General features: G+C 48.0%; 1 protein-coding gene across 1 annotated transcript in view; it reads left to right on the top strand.

Moving 5' to 3' along the window:
• Window positions 1-22,826, top strand: part of dpy (fibrillin-like protein dumpy) — a 123,192-nt gene that overhangs the window by 59,650 nt on the left and 40,716 nt on the right. The window contains 53 exon segments of the mRNA XM_076531097.1: window positions 66-368; window positions 465-770; window positions 843-1,160; window positions 1,230-1,550; window positions 1,652-1,963; window positions 2,026-2,355; window positions 2,426-2,728; window positions 2,809-3,114; window positions 3,198-3,512; window positions 3,720-4,046; window positions 4,259-4,567; window positions 4,751-5,074; window positions 5,139-5,441; window positions 5,523-5,831; window positions 5,902-6,219; window positions 6,324-6,647; window positions 6,724-7,032; window positions 7,099-7,416; window positions 7,491-7,802; window positions 7,928-8,227; window positions 8,301-8,618; window positions 8,681-9,007; window positions 9,089-9,397; window positions 9,516-9,842; window positions 9,907-10,209; window positions 10,514-10,819; window positions 10,897-11,217; window positions 11,431-11,745; window positions 11,917-12,231; window positions 12,303-12,626; window positions 12,837-13,142; window positions 13,221-13,526; window positions 13,592-13,909; window positions 14,072-14,392; window positions 14,470-14,784; window positions 14,856-15,191; window positions 15,356-15,658; window positions 16,052-16,357; window positions 16,458-16,775; window positions 16,840-17,160; window positions 17,331-17,642; window positions 17,732-18,061; window positions 18,134-18,436; window positions 18,775-19,080; window positions 19,164-19,481; window positions 19,569-19,892; window positions 19,976-20,290; window positions 20,385-20,714; window positions 20,806-21,108; window positions 21,295-21,600; window positions 21,676-21,993; window positions 22,076-22,402; window positions 22,474-22,782. Of these exon segments, the coding sequence (XP_076387212.1) occupies window positions 66-368; window positions 465-770; window positions 843-1,160; window positions 1,230-1,550; window positions 1,652-1,963; window positions 2,026-2,355; window positions 2,426-2,728; window positions 2,809-3,114; window positions 3,198-3,512; window positions 3,720-4,046; window positions 4,259-4,567; window positions 4,751-5,074; window positions 5,139-5,441; window positions 5,523-5,831; window positions 5,902-6,219; window positions 6,324-6,647; window positions 6,724-7,032; window positions 7,099-7,416; window positions 7,491-7,802; window positions 7,928-8,227; window positions 8,301-8,618; window positions 8,681-9,007; window positions 9,089-9,397; window positions 9,516-9,842; window positions 9,907-10,209; window positions 10,514-10,819; window positions 10,897-11,217; window positions 11,431-11,745; window positions 11,917-12,231; window positions 12,303-12,626; window positions 12,837-13,142; window positions 13,221-13,526; window positions 13,592-13,909; window positions 14,072-14,392; window positions 14,470-14,784; window positions 14,856-15,191; window positions 15,356-15,658; window positions 16,052-16,357; window positions 16,458-16,775; window positions 16,840-17,160; window positions 17,331-17,642; window positions 17,732-18,061; window positions 18,134-18,436; window positions 18,775-19,080; window positions 19,164-19,481; window positions 19,569-19,892; window positions 19,976-20,290; window positions 20,385-20,714; window positions 20,806-21,108; window positions 21,295-21,600; window positions 21,676-21,993; window positions 22,076-22,402; window positions 22,474-22,782 (16,683 nt within the window).

The following is a 22,826-nucleotide window of genomic DNA, read 5'->3' as shown; positions in this document are numbered from 1 at the left end:
TAAGAAGACTAACTTCGTTTAGAAATTTACAGGAAATGCAGGATAACCATACGTTCCTTTAACAGCTATGCCGGTCGTCACTGACCCTTGTGCCCTGTCGCCCTGTGGCCCTAACACTCGTTGCGACAACGGTGTCTGCACCTGTCTGCCAGAGTACCAGGGTGACCCTTACGTAGGCTGTCGACCGGAGTGTGTCCTGAACACGGATTGTCCGCAAAATCTTGCGTGTGTCAGAAACAAGTGTGTTGATCCTTGCCCAGGCACTTGTGGTCAGAACGCACAGTGCCTGGTGCACAATCATATACCCATGTGCAGTTGTCCTAATGGAATGGTTGGAAACGCTTTCGTTCAGTGCTCTGTTCTTCAAGGTACTGTCTCTTTAGAAGACATTTGAACATCATCACATTTGAATATCTTAAATTCATATCACGTCCCAAATTTCTATAACGATGTAACGATCATAGATTCGGTAAAGAGGAACCCATGTTCGCCATCGCCTTGCGGACCTAACAGCGTCTGCAGAGAGATCAACGAGCAGCCCGTCTGCTCCTGCGTGGCAGGATTTCTGGGTGCACCACCTACCTGCAGACCGGAGTGCGCAGTCAGCTCCGACTGTCCCCTCACGGAAGCTTGTAGCAATCAGAAGTGTATAAACCCTTGTCCTGGTTCTTGCGGATTCCGAGCCGTGTGTAACGTAGTCAATCACAACCCTGTATGCAGTTGTCTGCCAGAACACACTGGCGATCCTTTCGTGCAGTGTATTCCAAGACGTAAGCTTCGTCGCAACGTTAAACTTCATCGATACAATTGATCTTAGGTACTGATTAACGGCGTACTTTTAGCACCCGAACCAGTAGTGCCAGAGAACGCGTGCGAGCCATCTCCCTGTGGACCTAATTCTCAGTGCCGAGTTATAAACAACGCTCCCTCTTGCTCCTGTTTGCCAGAGTTCACAGGCTCTCCTCCCAACTGTAGACCCGAATGCGTCAGTAACAGCGAGTGTGCTAGTCACTTGGCTTGCGTCAACCAAAAGTGTAGAGATCCTTGTCCTGGATCCTGCGGAGCTAACGCAGAATGTCGCGTAGTCAGCCACACACCCATGTGTGTTTGTCCTAGCGACTTCACGGGTGATCCTTTCACTCAGTGCACTCCTAAGCCACGTAAGGATCAAACGATATCTAGACTCTTCCTCGATCCGTTCATCGATTAATTTCGCTAATACCTTCTAGCTGTACCCATTGATCTGTCTCCCTGCAAACCATCACCGTGTGGCTTCAACGCCATATGCAAGGAACAGAATGGTGTCGGTTCCTGCTCCTGTTTACCCGACTACCTCGGCAACCCCTACGAAGGTTGTCGACCCGAGTGTGTCGTCGACACGGATTGTCCACCTACTTCGAGTTGCATACGTTCGAAATGCCAGGACCCATGTCCAGGTACCTGCGGAACGAACACCGAGTGCAGGGTTATCAATCATCGACCTGCTTGCACTTGCATGCCTGGATATACCGGAAATCCTTTCTACTGCTGCACCTTCATTCGTGAAATAGGTACACGTTTCTTCCAATCAGTTTGTCAAAATCTTGTAGTCTTTGCAGACTACAAGACAGTACCCTGAAGATAGTATACTAAGAAGGTTAAAATTTCGTAGGAGAAACGAAGTACCAGGACCCCTGTCAACCTTCACCCTGCGGACCCAACAGTCAGTGTCGAGTGGTGAACGGTCAAGGAGTCTGCTCCTGTCTGCCAGAGTACACAGGATCCCCACCCATGTGTCGTCCCGAGTGCGTTCTGAATTCAGACTGCCCTCAGGATCGTGCATGCGTGAATCAGAAATGCGTGAACCCATGTCCCACCTCCTGTGGCACGTTTGCCACCTGCGTAATCAGGAACCACAGTCCAATTTGTGCCTGTAGAGAATCGTACACCGGAGATCCTTTCACAAGATGTTTCCCCATGCAACGTAAGTGTATCTGGAAGTTGGATAAAATTCGGACACTTCCTTCCACTGGCTTGCCTTTTCAGCTGTGCTTCCTTCAGCGGTCGAGGCGTCGCAACCGTGTTTGCCTTCCCCTTGTGGTCCAAATTCCGAGTGCCGCGTGGTTAACAGCGGTCCGTCTTGCCAGTGTTTGCCCACCTACATGGGAAGTCCTCCCAATTGTAGACCAGAGTGCGTTATAAACTCAGACTGTCCCAGTAATCGAGCTTGCATCAGACAGAGGTGTATAGACCCCTGCCCAGGATCCTGCGGAGTGTCGACTCAGTGCAGCGTGATCAATCACATCCCCATTTGCACTTGCATTCAAGGCTACACCGGAGATCCGTTCAGCAACTGTTACCCAACGCCTCCACAACGTAAGAGTTCGATCAGATTCTCGAATTCGATTCATCCGATTCCTCTACCAATTCACACCAATTCTTGCAGTACCACCTCCCGAATCTGACCCCTGTAACCCGTCACCGTGTGGACCGAACGCGCAGTGCAACGCGGGAGCGTGCACCTGTTTACCAGACTATCAGGGTGATCCTTACACCGGTTGTCGACCGGAGTGTGTCCTTAACAACGACTGTCCTCTGAACAGAGCCTGCGTTCGCAACAAGTGTCTGGATCCCTGCACAGGCATCTGCGGCAGAGACGCTGTTTGCAATGTCCTGAACCACGTACCCATGTGCAGTTGTCCAACTGGTATGGTTGGCAACGCGTTCATATCCTGTGACAAGATGGAAGGTACGAAGACTGGTTAGGTTCTAAACCGAAATTCTAAACAAGTCCTAAACCGAAATTACATTAACGAATTTGTCCCTCAGAACCAGTTCAGGCGAACCCTTGTAACCCGTCTCCTTGCGGACCCAACAGTCGGTGTCGAGCCATAAACGACCAGGCTGTATGTTCCTGCGTGCCAGGGTTCCTCGGTAACCCTCCCACCTGTCGGCCAGAGTGCGTGGTCAGTTCGGATTGTCCCAGGAATCAGGCTTGCAATAACCAGAAATGTATCGACCCCTGTTCCGGCACTTGTGGCTTGAAAGCGCTCTGTCAAGTCGTCAATCATAATCCTGTGTGCAGCTGCCCGTCCGGCTTTACAGGCGACCCCTTCACTAGATGCGAATTCATCAGTAAGATCAATTTCTTTGGAGAATTCAGAAATGTCGAAACAATCTGAATGTTGAAACGGGCTGATACTCCTTTATCTCCGTAGCTGTGAGCGCGCCACAAGAAGACACGTGCGCCTCCTGCCAATGCGGTCCCAATTCCGTGTTCCAAACGATCAACGACAAACCGTCCTGCGCCTGTTTGCCCGACTTTATCGGTTCCCCGCCAAACTGTAGACCGGAATGCGTGAGCAACAGCGAGTGTTCGAGTAACTTGGCCTGCATCAATCGAAAGTGTCGAGACCCATGCCCAGGCTCGTGTGGTTCCAACGCGGAGTGCCGTGTCGTCAGTCACACACCGATGTGTGTCTGTCTCGGCGGCTACACCGGTGATCCGTTCACACAATGCATCCTGAAAGGACGTAAGCATTTTACAGAACATGAGCAATACAGAACCAAGACACGTCACAACAAGAACAGCCTAATCAACAACAAGTCCCCTAATCTTGGTGTCCTTCGATGGATTAATATAATTAGATTGGATAGTTTAATCATCAGTGTATTAACATTTTGGGATGCAACTGGTGTTGATGGTTATTAACTCTGACCCTGTGACCCCGTTTTTTTAGCCGAGATCGAACCCACGCCGCAGTCCCCCTGCACACCGTCGCCCTGCGGCCCTAACGCGATATGCAAAGAACAGAATGGTGCAGGATCCTGTTCTTGCGCCCCGGATTACATAGGAAACCCGTACGAAGGATGTCGACCGGAATGCACCGTGAATTCCGACTGCCCCTCGAACTTGGCCTGCATAAGATCCAAGTGCCAGGATCCTTGTCCTGGCACGTGTGCCCAGAACGCTGATTGCGCGGTGATAAATCACCTGCCAAGCTGCACTTGTCTGGCTGGATTCACGGGTGATCCTTTCGTGAACTGTTACGTTCAACCGACAGCTCGTAAGTTGATACCAGTGATCATTTATCATAGTCATCGCAATGTCACGAACGCCTCCTTAGAGAAGATATAACGCTTCTTCATAACCACATCGGCAATTTCATCGTAATCATAGCCTACGGGCCAATTATCCGCCATTAACACACTAATTCCAAAGTGTAACCATTGAGAGCGCGATTCAAGCGTCAGTCGATCAATTTCGAATCACTTGCAGCCGTTCTCGAAGGAAATCCATGTAGTCCCTCGCCGTGTGGACCCAACAGCCTGTGCCGCGTTAACAACGGCCAGGCTGTCTGTTCTTGCCTTCCCGAATACGTAGGCAGTCCTCCAGGATGTCGACCGGAATGCGTAGTCAGTTCAGAATGTCCCTCGAACAGAGCTTGCGTTAATCAGAAGTGTACCGAGCCCTGTGCCGGTCGTTGTGGCACCAACGCGGACTGCAGGGTCGTGAACCACAGTCCTATCTGTGCTTGCAAGCTGGACTTCACCGGTGACCCATTCACCAGATGTTTCCCGACACCAAGTAAGAGAAGATAGCTTAATTGTTCGAGAGATGATCGGTTGCTTCATTTCCCAATTAATTTCCCAGATAATAACTTGAACCTGTTAAGGTATCGCTTCCTTCCCGCTCCTCAAATTAATAGCCAAATAAGTTCTAACTTTGAATAAGGCTAACGGGTAGATTGTCATCGCAAATTATTTTCAGAACCGTTGCCCAGCCCCGTTGAAAACCCCTGTGTACCATCACCTTGCGGACCCTACTCGGAGTGCCGCGATATCGGAGGCTCTCCATCTTGTTCCTGTTTACCGAATTACATGGGCAGCCCGCCAAACTGTAGACCGGAATGTACGATAAATCCCGATTGCCCTAGCAATCGAGCTTGTATGAGCGAAAAGTGCAGGGACCCGTGTCCCGGCTCGTGCGGTTTCGGCGCCGTGTGCAACGTGATTCATCACACACCCGCGTGTTCTTGTCCCGAAGGTTTTACGGGAGACCCTTTCACTAACTGCCAGCCGCTACCGCCTCAACGTAAGATTTTTCATTTATTTTTACTTTTTAGGCTATTAGGGTACAAACTCTAATCATTTTACAGCGGTAGAGACCCCGTCAGACCCTTGCAATCCTTCACCCTGTGGCCCGAACGCGGAGTGCAATGATGGTGTTTGTTCTTGCCTTCCCGAGTACCAAGGAAACCCGTACGAACTATGTCGACCCGAATGTGTCCTCAACACCGACTGTCCCGCAAACAGAGCTTGTATTCGTAACAAATGCGCGGATCCTTGCATTGGAACTTGCGGACAGAACGCAGTCTGCAATGTTTATAATCACGTGCCCATGTGTAGCTGTCCGCCTGGAATGTCTGGAAATGCTTTCGTTATCTGTTCCGTCTTACAAGGTGTCATACTTCATATCCAAGTACTTTATATTCTTAATTTTGTAGGATATTTCTGTTTTACACAACGTAATTCTTTCATAGAACCAGCACGACCGATGGACCCTTGTAGACCCTCTCCCTGCGGTCCAAACAGTCAGTGTCGCGTGGTGAACGACCAAGCGGTGTGTTCTTGCGTTCAAGGCTACCTCGGCACTCCGCCATCTTGTCGACCCGAATGCGTAGTCAGTTCCGATTGTCCGCGCAATCAAGCCTGCAGCAATCAGAGATGCATAGATCCCTGCTTAGGTACCTGTGGTCTGAGGACTCAATGCCAGGTTGCCAACCATAATCCCATTTGTACTTGCCTCCCAAGGCACTCTGGAGACCCCTTCACCAGATGCGACCCGATAAGTAAGAATCGAGATGTAATTAATAGGATTCGTACAAGGGTGATTTTTCAATTCTAAACTTGATCTAATAGCGGAAACACCAGTCGTGCCAGTGAACCCTTGTCAGCCGTCTCCCTGTGGACCAAACTCCCAGTGCCGCGTGGTGAACGACGCACCCTCGTGCTCGTGTCTGTCCGAATTCACTGGAACTCCGCCTAATTGCAGACCGGAGTGCATCAGCAACAGCGAATGTCCCGCTCATTTAGCCTGCATGAATCAAAAGTGTAGAGATCCGTGTCCCGGTGCTTGTGGATCGAACACGGCGTGCCGCGTTGTGAGCCACACGCCCATGTGCGTGTGTCTGAGCGGATACACTGGAGACCCATTCATCCAATGCGTTATGCAACTACGTAAGAGATATATTTAGAGATATTAGAGTTTAGAGTTTAGAGAACTAGGATTGACGATGTGGGGACATATTAGAGACAGTCTTGCATTTAACGTGTCATTGTAGCAACAATTGTCGAGAACGCATCACCCTGCACCCCGTCACCCTGTGGAGCAAACGCTGCGTGTAAAGAGCAAAACGGAGCAGGTTCTTGCACCTGTTTGCCAGATTACATCGGAAATCCCTACGAGGGATGTCGTCCGGAATGTACAGTGAACTCTGACTGCGTGTCCAACATGGCCTGCGTTCGGTCCAAGTGCCAGGATCCTTGTCCAGGAACTTGCGGTCAAAACGCGGTCTGTCAAGTGATCAATCACTCCCCAGCTTGCACATGTATGCCTGGTTTCACCGGCGATCCGTTCAGATACTGTAACCCCATCATGGAATCCGGTAATTACACTCTTCCAAAAATTCAGTCAGTAAAAATTCAGATGATGCAGATGATGACCTATTATTTCAAAATCAGAACCGATTCCAAGAGAACCCTGCAATCCATCTCCGTGTGGACCGAACAGTCAATGCAGAGTGGTCAACAATCAGCCAGTTTGCACCTGTTTACCAGAGTACATCGGAAGTCCCCCGGGATGTCGACCCGAATGTGTAGTGAGCTCGGAGTGTCCAACCAACAGAGCTTGCGTTAACAATAAGTGTGTGAACCCCTGTCCACAGCCGTGTGGATCGAACACCAACTGCATGGTCCTGAATCACAGCCCGATTTGTAGTTGCAAACAGGCGTACACAGGAGATCCTTTCAGTAGATGCTTCCCTGTGCCAAGTAAGATAACCTCAAGAATCCCACTTTGAGAAAGATTTCAGCTTCTTCACAAACCGAATCTTTCAGAACCTGCACCTGGTCCGGTCTCACAGAACCCATGCGTGCCTTCACCGTGTGGACCCTACGCGGAATGTCGCGATATAGGCGGTGCACCTTCCTGTTCTTGTCTGTCGATCTATATCGGCAGTCCACCTAATTGCAGACCCGAATGTACTATAAATTCCGATTGTCCCAGTAGTCAAGCTTGCATAAACGAAAGATGTAGGGATCCTTGTCCGGGATCTTGTGGACTATCGGCTACCTGTAACGTTATCAACCACACACCGTCTTGCACTTGTCCTGATGGTTTCACTGGAGATCCGTTCACGAACTGTTATCCCAAACGTAAGGATTCACGTGTTCATTTCGATCGAGTTGAAACGATAATTGTCGTACGATAATTGTTTTCAATTATTTAGCAATAGAAGAACCTGTAGTACCCGCGGACCCATGCAATCCCTCGCCCTGTGGTCCTAACGCAATGTGCAGGGATGGCACCTGTTCCTGTTTGCCGGAATATCAAGGCGACCCTTACACCGGTTGTCGACCCGAGTGTGTTCTGAACAACGACTGCTCCCCGAGTCAAGCTTGTATCCGCAACAAGTGCGTGGACCCGTGTCCTGGAACCTGCGGTCAAAACGCACAGTGCAACGTCTACAATCACGTCCCCATGTGTAGTTGTCTGCCTGGCATGACAGGAAATGCTTTCGTTTCTTGTCGCCCGAGCAGAGGTACGTATCCGTTCGAGTCAGCATCCCACAACAAGATACCCACCTTAAATTCTTGGGCCAGTGATCATAGCAGTCGAAGCCCTTACAAAATCAATCAATCAATTCTTTTTTGAATTCCATTTTAGGACCCGAAGACCCATGCAATCCATCTCCTTGCGGACCCAACAGTGTCTGTCGCGTAGTTAACGAGCAAGCAGTTTGCTCTTGCGTGGCCAATTTCATTGGAACGCCTCCCTCCTGCAGACCCGAGTGTACCGTCAGTTCTGACTGTCCAAAGAACCAAGCTTGCAGCAATCAGAGATGCATGAATCCTTGCGCTGGGTCCTGCGGTGTCAGAGCCCAGTGTCAAGTAATAAATCACAACCCTGTGTGCAGCTGCCCTGCAGGCTTCACCGGCGATCCTTTCGTTAGATGCGAGCTAAAACGTGAGCTCAGTATATCAATAGAATCATCTGAACCTCATCAAATAGTCCACGTAACAAAATGTTGATATTGCAGCGGAAGAACCGTTAGTTCCTATAAATCCTTGCCAACCATCGCCCTGTGGACCCAACGCGGTCTGCCAGGTGATAAACGACTCGCCTTCCTGTTCTTGTTCGCCTGAGTTCATCGGAACACCTCCAAACTGTAGACCAGAGTGCATCAGCAACAGCGAATGTCCCACACACTTGGCATGCATCAACAACAAGTGCAGAGACCCTTGTCCCGGCTCCTGTGGAGCTAACACCGACTGCCGCGTAGTGAGCCACACCGCAATGTGCGTGTGTCTCGTCGGCTACGACGGCGATCCCTTCACTCAGTGCTTCCAGAGGCAAAGTAAGATCCGATGAAAACGACGTTCCTTAAGAACATAATAATCAGTGAACCTTGCGTTTTAGACGAGATGCAGCCAGTTCTTTCGACTCCCTGTACGCCATCCCCCTGTGGTTCGAACGCTGTTTGCAAAGAGCAAGCCGGAGTGGGTGCTTGCACCTGTTTATCCGATTACGTTGGCAATCCTTACGAGGGTTGTCGTCCAGAGTGTGTCATGAACTCTGATTGCATGTCCACGCGTGCTTGCATTCGCTCCAAGTGCCAGGACCCTTGTCCTGGAGCTTGCGGAACGAACGCCGAGTGCCAGGTTGTCAACCACTTACCAACCTGTACTTGCTTCCCTGGATATACTGGACAGCCTTATCAATTCTGTCAACCAATCACGCAACCTGGTAAATTAAATCTTCTTTTGTCGGAAGATCGGTACTTCTTTCGTTAGATCGGTACTTTCCTAACTTCACTTTCTACCACAGTTGAGGACAGGAGAGACCCATGCTCCCCGTCACCCTGTGGACCAAATAGTCGGTGTCAAGTCGTCAATGATCAAGCAGTCTGCTCCTGCTTACCACAGTTCATTGGTACTCCGCCTGGATGTCGACCAGAATGCGTGGTCAGCTCGGAGTGTCCGACAAACCTTGCCTGTATCAATCAGAAATGCCAGAATCCTTGTCCTGGACCGTGTGGTCTGAACGCAGAGTGTAACGTTATCCATCATAGTCCTATCTGTGCCTGCAGACAGAGGTACACGGGTGACCCATTCACGCGTTGCTTCCCAGTGCCAGGTGAGAGGACCGATCCTCATCTTTATTTTCAATTTTTTATTGATTTTCCTTGGATAATTTTGATGACTCATTTATTTTGATTATTCCCTTTTGATTCATTTATTCTTTAAATTTGTAGAAATTCCCTCTGCAGTGGTGCCTTTTAACCCCTGCGTTCCCTCCCCCTGCGGTGCAAACGCAGAGTGCCGCGAAATCAACGGTCTATCTTCCTGTTCCTGTTTGCCAAACTACATCGGCAGCCCACCAAACTGTCGACCAGAATGTACCGTGAACTCCGACTGCTCTCCCAACCAGGCTTGCATGAGAGAAAAGTGTAGGGACCCGTGTCCCGGCTCCTGCGGTACCTTTGCTCAGTGCAGCGTCATAAACCACGTGCCGGTTTGCAGCTGCATGGAAGGTTATACCGGAGACCCCTTCACCAACTGCAACCCGAAACCTCCACCACGTAAGATCTCTAGATTGTTACTGATATCATTCAGTACATCAATATTCATATATCCCATTTTTAGAACCGGTACTTCCCGATGATCCTTGCAATCCATCACCCTGCGGAGCGAACGCAGAGTGCAACAACGGAATCTGCACTTGCTTAGCCGAGTACAGAGGCGACCCTTACACGGGCTGCAGACCAGAGTGCGTCCTCAACACCGACTGTCCCACGAATCAGGCTTGCGTACGCAACAAGTGTGCAGACCCTTGTGTCAACACTTGTGGACAGAATGCTGTTTGCAATGTTTTCAACCACATTCCGATGTGCAGTTGCGCGCCGGGTACCAGTGGCAACGCTTTCGTTGTCTGTTCCCCTGTTCAAGGTACCTGATGACCGTTCAATAGATATTTCTTAGCCTCTTACACTATTTTGACGAGTCTGACGCACTCGTACCTCGGCCGTGATCAATTTTACTCAAATTTTTAATGCACTTCAATCTGGAGTTCAAGTCCAATTATAATTCGCATAATATTAAAATTTTGTTTGTCTGTTTAATATTGTAGCTGCAATTAGTTCTGACTGACGCACCTGACAAATAAATCATAGTGCAAGGGGTTAGAGAATTCAATGCAGATTTGAAAGTCTGAAGGTATACACTGATAACATATTACTCGATGTTTTCATAGAAACAAGTCCTGAAACACCATGCAATCCTTCTCCCTGCGGTCAAAACAGTCAGTGCCGCAGTGTCAATGGACAGGCAGTCTGTTCCTGCGTGCCCGGTTACGTTGGCAGTCCTCCATCTTGTCGACCAGAGTGTACCGTCAGTTCAGACTGTCCCAGGAACGAAGCCTGTAGCAACTTGAAGTGCGTGAATCCATGTGTAGGAAGCTGTGGCATTCGTGCACAGTGTCAGGTCATCAATCACAATCCCTTATGCAGTTGTCCTGCGGGGTTGTCCGGGGATCCGTTCGTCAGATGTGACCCTATCAGTAAGGACACTTCTATCCAACTGTCAGTTCTATCCAGTGTCTGACAGTTCAATAGTTACATGTTCTGCGACTTTTAGTGGAAACGAAGCCGGAAATCATAAACGTGTGCAAGCCATCACCTTGTGGTCCCAACGCCCTGTGTCAGGTGGTGAACGATTCCCCGTCGTGTACCTGCATGCCTGGGTTTATCAATTCTCCACCTAACTGCCGGCCAGAGTGTGTCAGCAATAGCGAGTGCTTGGCACACCATGCTTGCATTAATCAGAAGTGTAGAGACCCTTGTCCTGGATCCTGTGGACCTAACGCAGAGTGTCGGGTGGTCAGTCATACACCTATGTGCGCTTGCCCCAGCGGGTTCTCGGGTGATCCGTTCACGCAATGCGTTCCATTCCAAGAATGTAAGGCACTTAGGTTTCTTAACAGTTTGAACTCCACGGTGATCGCTAGCGATCGGAAAGAAAATAGGGATTAAAAGAATAAGGGATCTTGATTGAAGAAATGAGGGATCTTGAGTTACAATTGCAGCTTTTCACTGTGGTGCTCAATCTGTTAAATTTATCGAATTCAGCTCATCAAGTTAACCAATTTGTAAATTTTCTTGTATTATCTAGCGACTCCGGCATCTCCCTGCACACCGTCACCCTGCGGTTCAAACGCAGTTTGCAAAGAGCAAAATGGAGTTGGATCCTGTAGTTGTCTACCGGAGTACATTGGCAATCCTTACGAAGGATGCCGTCCAGAGTGTACAGTTAGCTCAGATTGTCCGTCGAACCTCGCTTGTATGAGAAATAAGTGTCAGAACCCCTGTCCGGGAACCTGCGGGCAGGATGCTGTCTGTCAGGTTATTAATCACTCACCTATGTGCACTTGTGTTCCTGGTTTCACGGGTGACCCGTTCAGATATTGTCAACTGATGAGAGAACCTGGTAAAGTATATTTGATATTAAAAAACCATCGAACGGTGGTTCAAAATTAGGTCAAAAAGAAAAAAAAATTTGTTGAAGAGCTAGTTTGAGAGATAAAAATGATTTCTTTCCACCGTTCGGGGGATGATTTCGTTAAGAATAGGATTTTAAAGATTTTCTACCACTCCCCAGACAAAACGGAAGATCAGACAGACCCTTGCGTTCCATCGCCCTGCGGTCCAAACAGTCAATGCCGCGTGGTTTCCGGAAACGCTGTATGCTCTTGCCTCCCCGAATACACCGGAAGTCCTCCCTCGTGTCGTCCCGAGTGCGTCGTGAGTTCCGACTGTCCCTCGAATCGCGCCTGTGTGAATCAGAAGTGTGTGAATCCGTGTCCGCGCCCGTGTGGGCAGAATACCAATTGTCTAGTCGTCAATCACAGTCCTATATGTACCTGCAAAGACGGAAATACTGGCAACCCCTTTACCAGGTGTTTCCCTCTTCCACGTAAGTCTCTCAACTACATTAAAATTAAAATGGGGTATAAAACGTTCAACCGACGATTAATGTTTCTGTAGCTCAACCAACGTTACCTGATCTACCTCAAAACCCTTGCGTACCATCCCCTTGCGGTCCGTACTCGGAATGTCGGGATATCGGCGGTGCGCCATCTTGTTCCTGTTTAGCTAATTACTTTGGCAGCCCACCGAATTGTAGACCAGAGTGTACAGTGAATTCAGACTGTCCCAGCGATAGATCGTGCATCAGACAAAGATGTACCGATCCATGTCCCGGGTCATGCGGTCTGGCAGCTCGGTGCACGGTTTTCAATCATCTACCGATTTGTACTTGTCCCGAGGGATTCACTGGCGATCCTTTCAGCAGTTGCTCTCCTGCTCCACGTAAGATGTTTGCCTTAAAATTCTTCTTTGATAATCCTAATAATTAAATCAAGTTTTATGAATTTATATCGAGGACAAAATGTAAATAAATCTATGTAATCCATATGTGGTTCATATGTGAATAAGTGATTCATATTTATATATTTTGCAGACTGTAATATATAAAAACACCCTGAGTCTAATAATTAACAATAGACTTTACCATTGTAGCAGTCGCGGTAGTACCCGAAGACCCATGTAACCCATCGCCTTGCGGTCCAAACGCACAGTGCAACAACGGTGTGTGCACGTGTTTATCCGAATACCAAGGCGATCCTTACGTGGGTTGTCGACCAGAGTGTGTCCTGAACACCGACTGTCCTTTGGACAGAGCTTGCCTGCGCAACAAGTGCGTTGATCCTTGCATTGGCACTTGTGGTCAAAGTGCAATTTGCAACGTGTACAACCACGTCCCCATGTGCAGTTGTCCTAACGGAATGTCGGGCAATGCGTTCATATCTTGCGCTCCATTCAGAGGTACGATCTTTAATAAGAGATTTAATTCTCTTCCCAAAGAATGCACATATGATTAAACTATTTAATTGTCCTGATCAGACCCTGTCGTGACAAATCCCTGCAACCCAACACCCTGCGGGCCGAACAGTCAGTGCAGAGAAGCGAACGGACAAGCTGTATGCACATGTATCCCCGGTTTTGTCGGTATTCCACCAACCTGCAGACCGGAATGCGTGGTGAGCACGGACTGTGGACCAACCGAAGCTTGCATTAACCAGAAATGCAGTAACCCTTGCGTCGGCTCGTGTGGAATCAGAGCTACCTGCCAAGTGGTTAACCACAACCCGATTTGTAACTGTCCACCTAGCATGACTGGCGACCCGTTCGTGAGATGTACCGAAAGACGTAAGAACGACAAATTCCTCCAAAATGGATCGCGTGGACGATGTCTGAACTGCGTCGTATTTCAGCGTTAGAAGCACCACCTCAGCAAAACCCCTGCGAACCGTCACCTTGTGGTCCAAACGCCCAGTGCCAGGTGGTCAACGATTCCCCGTCGTGTTCCTGTCTACCAGAATTCACTGGTTCTCCTCCTAATTGTCGACCAGAATGCGTAAGCAACAGCGAATGTGCGAGTAACTTGGCGTGTATCAATCAGAAGTGCAGAGACCCTTGTCCTGGATCCTGCGGCATGAACGCTGTGTGCAACACGGTGTCCCATACGCCCATGTGCACTTGCTCTCCTGGGTACACTGGAGATCCGTTCACCCAGTGTATCGTCCAACAACGTAAGAATCTTAGGTTTAAATTCTAGTCGATGAAAGTTTCATAAGTTAACGCTGGAGATGTGTCTATCCAGTGTATCGTCCAACAACGTTTTATGTTTAATTCTATGTTACGTTCTATGTTAAATTCTAGTCGACAAAAGTTAAATTAAATTTCCATTGCAGTCATACCAATGTACGTACCAGAACCCTGCGTGCCATCTCCGTGCGGAGCAAACGCTCAGTGCACGAATCGAAACGGCGTGGGAGCATGCTCCTGTTTGCCAGGGTACCTGGGCAATCCTTACGAGGGCTGCCGACCAGAGTGCGTTATCAATTCAGACTGCATTCCCAGTAGAACTTGCGTTCGATCCAAATGCGTGGACCCCTGTCCTGGTACCTGCGGCCAGAACGCAGTCTGCCAGGTGGTGAACCACGTGGCGACTTGTAATTGCTTGCCTAGGTTCACTGGAGATCCGTTCAGATTCTGTAGAGAGGAAGAGATAGGTTGGTGCACGAGATTCTTCCACTCTCGTTCTTTCACTGAAAATTTACCCAGTTGTTAAAACCGCTTTACTCGACAGTTAATTTACCGAGCATGAGAAACCCCTGCCAGCCATCACCTTGTGGACCCAACAGCGTCTGTCGAGAGAACAACGGTCAAGCAGTGTGCTCCTGTTTACCGGAGTACCTGGGTTCTCCACCAAGTTGTAGACCAGAGTGTGTGACGAGCTCAGAATGTCCTTCCAATCGCGCATGTATCAACCAAAAATGCACCAATCCTTGTCCTGATCCTTGCGGAAGAAACACAGTCTGCAACGTCATCAATCATAGCCCGATATGTTCCTGCCAGCAAGGATTCACGGGAGACGCGTTCACAATCTGCTTCCCTGTTCCACGTGTGTATTGATCTCATTGCAAACTGAGCATTTCATCGAAGTTGTCGGAGACTCATTCTCGAACTCTATAGGTCCTCCACCAGAGGCAGTGAGACCTGCTCAACAAGATCCTTGCTCGCCATCGCCCTGTGGCCCGTATTCTCAGTGCAGAGATATTGGTGGAAATCCTTCATGCTCTTGTTCACCTTCGTACATCGGTACTCCACCTAATTGCAGACCGGAGTGCACCATAAACGCCGAGTGCCCTAGTGCACTTGCGTGCATTCGGGAAAAGTGCTCGGATCCCTGTCCGGGTTCTTGTGGATTCGGAGCTAGGTGCTCTGTTCTTAATCATGTGCCGACTTGTTCTTGTCCGGAAGGGTACACTGGAGATCCCTTCAGCAGCTGTGTCCCGAGACCAGTCATATGTGAGCCCCTTTTTAGCTTTATTAGGATATTTGTCATTAAATAATTTATTAGATTCACCTAGTAAGGTTAGGAACTATTAGGTTCACCTAGTTAGATTAGGAACTATTGAGTTCGTTAGGTTGTAAGATATCGAATAGTATTTTTGATTGCAAATGATTTTTAGCCGAAGAACCAGTGACAGACCTTTGCAACCCTTCGCCATGCGGCGCGAACACCCTATGTCGCGATGGGGTTTGCACGTGTCTCCCAGAATTCCAAGGAGATCCTTACAGTGGTTGTCGTCCTGAGTGCGTCATGAACAACGATTGTCCTCGTGACAGAGCATGCATAAGAAACAAATGTGTAGATCCTTGCATAGGAACGTGTGGACAGAACGCACAGTGTCAAACGATCAATCATGTTCCCATGTGCAGTTGTCCGACTGGGATGTCAGGGAACGCTTTTGTTTCTTGTTCTCCAGTGCAGGGTACGATGTTGTCTCATACTGTATAAATATATACTTATTTATACAGGGTGGCCCATTTATATGTAACCACCTAAGTATCTGTTTAACGATGATAAAAATTTAATATGCAATTTGGATGATACCAAGCTGGACAAAAAGATTACAAAGCTTCTGCGTCAAGGTCATTCATGTACATTTGCATATAAGGTTTTTGCATAAGACAAACTTTATTTAATTTTATTAAGATGCATCAGAGATGCATTTAGGTGGCTATTCTTAGATGGACCACCTTGTACAGGCACCTATTTATTTCCTAAACTTTAGTTTCATTTCTTGAACTGTTCATTTCAAAGTTCACCCTACATGTTTCAATTCAATGAGATACTCAACTTAATCTTTTTATTGCTACATCAGAAGCCGTAGTAACGAACCCATGTTCCCCATCACCATGTGGACCGAACAGTCACTGTCAAGAAGTGAATGGCCTCCCAGTCTGCAAATGCATAGAAGGTTTCACAGGAAATCCACCTACCTGTCGACCCGAATGTGTCGTCAGTTCCGACTGCGATTTGTCGAAGGCTTGTATTAATCAGAAATGCAGAGATCCTTGCCCGGGATCCTGCGGTTTAAGAGCAGAATGCTCGGTGGTCAATCACAACCCCATCTGTAGGTGTCCTCAAGGTCTGACCGGTGATCCTTTCGCTTCTTGCACGATTATAGGTGAGGAACATTTGCAGCTAATTTCACTTCAAAAATATTACGATACATTAAGAATATTCTCCTATTAAAAAACTTCTGATCACTTTTATTTGCTCCGCAGTCGAAATGTCTCCAGAACCGATCAATCCCTGTTACCCATCACCGTGCGGTCCAAACGCTCAGTGTCAAGTCGTGAATCAAGCACCCTCGTGCTCGTGTTTACCCGAATTCACGGGATCGCCACCGAACTGTAGACCCGAATGTGTCAGTAACAGCGAATGCCCGATTCGCCAAGCTTGCATCAATCAAAAATGTAGGGACCCTTGTCCCGGCCTGTGCGGAGCTAACGCCGAATGTAGCGTGTTCAGCCACACTCCGACGTGTTCCTGTACTTCAGGCTTTACGGGAGATCCTTTCACCCAGTGTACTCCTCTCCAAAGTAAGTTTCTTTGATTCAATTTACAGTGGACATCGAACTTTCTCTATTTGCGATCATTCTGTAGTTGCCGACGAAAGACCCACACCTTGTACGCCAACACCCTGCGGCGCTAACGCTGTGTGCAAAGTGTCAGGAAACGCGGGAGCGTGTTCCTGTTTACCCGATTACATCGGAAACCCTTACGAGGGTTGCAGACCAGAATGCATGGTGAATTCCGACTGCCCAGCGAACTTAGCGTGCGTTAGATCGAAGTGCCAGGATCCGTGTCCTGGTGCTTGTGCACAGAACGCGGTGTGCAACCCTGTCAACCATTTACCGATGTGCTCGTGTCTTCAAGGATACAGGGGCGACCCCTTCAGATATTGCAGTCTAAGTCCGATGAATCGTAAGGCTGATTTTCATTATTAAAGATGAAGTGTAAACTCATACTTCGTAAATGTATCATTGTCTGTATACTTCATAATTGTACCATTGTCTGTTCCGTTATCTGTATCATTGTATACGTATCTGTAACATCGATAGTCCGCTGAACAATCACATAATCCCTCAATCTAGAAGCAGACGTGATAGTGAACCTCTGCAACCCTTCACCCTGCGGACCCAACAGCGAATGTCGCGTGAACAACAACCAAGCAGTCTGCTCTTGTCTCTCTTCCTACATCGGCAGTCCTCCGAATTGCAGACCCGAGTGCGTAGTCAGCACCGAGTGCCCTTTGACTCGAGCGTGCGTGAACCAGAAATGTGTCGACCCGTGTCCCAACTCGTGTGGAGTTAACGCCAACTGCAGGATCATTAATCACAGTCCTATTTGCTTCTGCAACAATGGATTCATCGGTGACCCGTTCACCGCCTGTTTCCCTGCTCCTGGTACGAATTAAAACTATACAACAAATGTTGTATAGTTAATATAGAAACCTAAAAAATTTGATTTAGACATTTACGAGCAATGTTCTTAGCTCCCGTAGAGACACCGTCAGTGCAAAGGGACCCATGTTCACCGTCACCTTGCGGTCCCAACGCGATTTGTCAAAACGTAGGACAGACACCAGCTTGTACTTGTTTGCCAAATTATCGTGGCAGTCCACCAAATTGCAGACCAGAGTGTACCATCAATTCCGAGTGTCCTAGTAATCAAGCTTGTATTCAGGAGAGGTGTAGAGACCCTTGTCCAGGATCGTGTGGCTTCAACGCCCAGTGTATCGTGTTCAATCATGTACCCATGTGCTCCTGTATCGAAGGGTACACTGGAGATCCCTTCAGTAGTTGCAGTCAACAGATGACACCGCGTGAGTAACCGTGTTCATTTAGGTTTCATGGATATCGTTTTAAAATTTTATAACGTGCAACTTTTTTATCAGCCGAAACAAACGAAGTAGACTTATGCAATCCATCCCCTTGTGGCCCGAATGCTCAATGCGACAACGGAATTTGCTCGTGTCTGCCTGATTATTATGGAGATAGCACTCTTGGTTGTCGACCGGAGTGTGTACTGAACAATGATTGCTCTCGAGATAGAGCTTGCGTGAGGAACAAGTGCGAGGATCCATGTATTGGCACTTGTGCAAGCAATGCTATATGCAACGTGGTCAATCATGTGCCTATGTGCAGCTGTCCTGATGGTTTCGAAGGAAACGCTTTTGCGTACTGTCGACCTGCTATAGGTATACTTGTTCTTTGTGATATGCTGTAGTACGGTATTCTCTAGCACACTTGTCTAAATAAGTTACCACATACTAAGTTTTTATGTCTGTGGATTATGAGAGTATTCGATCTATTTCAAAGAGAGTTATTTCATCCGCTAACAGATTGATATACTTAATTCGAGTCTCCTTAATTAAATATCTAATATATAATATACTTAGAACTTATATCTATATACCTAGGGACTTTGGAATATTAAGACGAGTCTTCCTCTAGAGAAGATTGCACTCAGCCGCATAAATAAAATACAGTGATTTTCTGACTTCAAAGATATATAAATGTGACGATGTTTCTATAGCTGAGCTTCCATCAACCCCATGCACCCCATCACCTTGTGGACCCAACAGCCAGTGTCGAGCAAACAACGGCCAAGCAATTTGTAGTTGTGTGCCCGGTTACCTAGGAAATCCACCGAACTGTCGTCCAGAGTGTATAGTTAGCTCCGAGTGTCCCCCCAACCAGATTTGCACCAACCAAAAGTGTAGAGATCCCTGTATAGGTACATGTGGTCTAGGTGCTCGTTGCACGGTGGCAAACCGCAACCCTATATGTCACTGTCCGGAAGGACTCACGGGAGATCCGTTTGTCAGATGCATTCCACTTCGTAAGTTCATCCATCGCACAAGTACTATAACATTGTTGTACTTGTACAAGTACTTCGAATTTTTAAACAAAAAAAATTTATAGCACCAACGCCACCGGAACCGATAAACGTCTGTCAGCCCTCGCCTTGTGGACCTAATGCTCAGTGTCAAATCTCGGGAGATTCACCTTCCTGCACCTGTCTTCCCGATTTCATTGGCTCCCCGCCGAATTGCAGGCCCGAATGTATCAGCAACAGCGAGTGTCCCAGTCAGCAGGCTTGCATAAACCAGAAATGTAGAGATCCTTGTCCGGGATCTTGCGGGACGAATGCTCAGTGTCGAACGGTCAGTCACACTCCGATGTGCTACTGCGAGACTGGGTACACCGGTGATCCCTTCACTCAATGCTTCGTCAGGCCTAGTAAGCTTTTTGCAACGTCATCAATGACTACTTGATAACCATGACTACTTGATAACCGTTCACCTTAATTACTTCACCGTTTTCTAGTTGAAGACACCACGACAAAAGTGAACCCATGTTTACCTTCTCCCTGCGGTTCCAACGCGCAATGCACCGAAAGAAACGAAGTAGGCTCCTGCGCCTGCCTTCCTGGTTACTTAGGAAATCCTTACGAAGGATGCAGGCCAGAATGTGTCCTAGATTCTGATTGCTCTCCCACTCGAGCTTGCATCAACTCCAAATGCGTGGATCCTTGTCCAGGCACGTGTGGAACCAATGCCGAATGTCGCGTTGTCAACCATCGGGCTACTTGCTCGTGTTACCCCAGTTACACCGGTGATCCTTATCGATACTGTTCCATTCAACCAGTTGGTAAGTTGAGTCACATCCACAGCGAAATCGGAAGTATACATTTTTAATGTATACTAATGTATATGTATGAAAATGTTTCTCAGTTCCTGAAGTCAGTGTAAAAGACCAGTGCGGAAATGCTCAGTGTGGACCAAACAGTCAGTGCAGAGTAGTCAATCAGGTGGCTGTTTGCTCCTGTCTGCCAACTTATATTGGTACACCTCCATCTTGTAGACCGGAGTGCGTCACCAGTTCGGAATGTGCTTCTGATAGGGCTTGCGTGAGACAGAAATGCGTGAATCCGTGTCCATCCTCTTGTGGACAGAACGCGGATTGTAGGGTGATCAATCACGCGCCCCTTTGTAGTTGCTCGAGGGGGTACACCGGTGATCCTTTCACCGTTTGCTTCCCCATTCCGTGTAAGTGATGGCTAGTCCGCGTAAAATTAAATAGTCATTTAAATTAATTAAATAGTCACAGTAAAATTATCTTAATTCTTTTCAACAATTCTAGTAACACCACCCGTTCAAAACGACGTCGTTCCTAAAGACCCATGCATTCCCTCGCCGTGCGGTGCTTACTCAGAATGTCGGAACATCGGTGGAATACCGTCCTGTTCCTGTCTAGCCACGTACACCGGAAGTCCTCCAAACTGTCGTCCGGAATGTACCATTAACCCAGACTGTCCACCCAATCAGGCTTGCATACGACAAAGGTGTAAAGACCCTTGTCCCGGCTCGTGTGCACTGCAAGCTCAGTGCAGCGTTATCAATCATGTCCCAACTTGCACTTGTCCTCCGGGTTACACGGGAGACCCCTTCACCAACTGCTTCGTCGAACCAAGTAAGATCTCCGTCTCCTCAGAACATTAAATTTTGTGGATAAAATAACGTGAAAACGTTTAATTTCATTAAATAACGTGGAAACTTTGCAGCTCGCCCCATCGAAACTGACCCATGTGCGTCTGCACCTTGCGGGTCGAACGCGCGTTGCGACAACGGTGTTTGCAGCTGTTTGCCAGAGTACTCTGGCGATCCCTACACGGGTTGTAGACCGGAGTGTGTGCTAAGCAACGAATGTCCGACTACGCGAGCTTGCGTTAGGAACAAGTGTGTCGATCCTTGTCCCGGTGTTTGCGGACAGAACGCTGTGTGCAACGTGTTCAACCATGTGCCTATGTGCAGCTGCCCCTCGGGAATGTCGGGAAATGCTTTCGTTCTGTGTTCTCCTATGCAAGGTACGCTTCTTCATTGTTTGCGTACATTTAAATAGCCTAAATAACTTAAATATACTATTAAAATATACTGTTAAAAAATATACTATTTAAACATACTATTTAAACATACTTTTGAAATATACTATTTAAATAGTATATTTAAATATCAAATATAAGGTAACCTGAATATTTTTGAATAACTTTTAGCGACGGCCGTAAATGATCCTTGCAACCCCTCGCCCTGTGGACCAAATAGTCAGTGTAGAACAAACAACATGCAAGCTGTTTGTTCTTGCATAAGCGGATACATCGGTGCACCACCAATATGTAGACCCGAATGCGTAGTCAGTTCAGACTGTCCACTAAACGAGGCGTGTTCCAATCAAAAATGTCAGAACCCTTGCCTAGGAAGCTGTGGACTGAACGCAGTCTGCAACGTGGTCAATCACAATCCTGTGTGCACATGTCGGGAGAGAATGACGGGTGACCCATTCGTCAGATGCCAGCCGATGCGTAAGAATTCTCTAATCAAATATCGAAATTCGTAGTAAAAGAAGAATCCAACTAATCTGATCTTGCACCTTGAAGCTGAAAGACCGGTACCTCCACTCAATCCGTGTCTACCATCCCCCTGCGGTCCAAACGCGGAGTGCCAGGTGGTGAATGACCAGCCATCCTGTTCCTGTCTTCAAGAGTTCATAGGATCACCCCCGAACTGCCGACCCGAATGCGTCAGTAATAGCGAGTGTCCTAATCAACAAGCTTGCATCAACCAAAAGTGTCGAGACCCTTGCGTAAACTCCTGCGGTGTGAACGCCATTTGTAACGTTGTCAGCCACACACCGATGTGTGCGTGCACGAATGGCTACACTGGGGATCCGTTTACACAGTGTATACCACAGAAATGTAAGGATTGACCATCTAAATTTCCATTATGTCAATGGAAATTCCGTTAATGGATTTTAACGTGATTCTTCCGTATTTTTAGTCGACGTTCAAGTACCCAGACCAGACCCTTGCACCCCATCACCCTGTGGTGCAAACGCGATATGTCGAGTTCAACAGAATTCGGCTTCCTGCTCTTGCCAGAACGACTACATCGGTAACCCTTACGAAGGATGCAGGCCAGAATGTACCCTCAGTTCCGACTGTCCGTCCAATCAAGCTTGCATCAGATCCAAGTGCAGAGACCCATGTCCCGGCACTTGTGCTCAAAATGCTCAGTGTTACGTGATCAATCATGCTGCTACTTGCAACTGCCCCGAAGGATACACCGGTGATCCGTTCTACCTCTGTACCCCTTTCTTAGAACAACGTAAGATACTCTAAAAATGATCCGTCTAACGAGACATGGTTATTCAGATTGATAGCCACAATTTCTTGCAGAGCCTAATGCAGCCAATCCCTGCGAACCGTCACCTTGCGGACCCTACAGTCAATGTAGAGAATCGAACGGTCAAGCCACGTGTTCCTGCATGCCAAATTACATTGGAACACCTCCTAATTGCAGACCAGAGTGCAGCGTTAACTCTGACTGTCCTCTAAACCTTGCGTGCAGGAATAATAAGTGCGTTGATCCTTGTCCCAACTCTTGCGGGCAACAGAGTACTTGTAGGGTGGTGAACCATAGCCCTGTCTGCAGTTGCAAGCCAGGGTTCACTGGTGACCCGTTCACCTACTGCTTCTACAGTCCACGTAAGCTTCGTTTATGCTCCTTTGAGAAACATAAGATTCGAAAA

This window comes from Megachile rotundata, chromosome 4 (assembly GCF_050947335.1).
Source record: "Megachile rotundata isolate GNS110a chromosome 4, iyMegRotu1, whole genome shotgun sequence".
Lineage (NCBI taxonomy): Eukaryota > Metazoa > Arthropoda > Insecta > Hymenoptera > Megachilidae > Megachile > Megachile rotundata.
The sequence above is the reverse complement of the archived record's forward strand: the minus strand, read 5'-3'. Positions and strand labels throughout refer to the sequence as shown.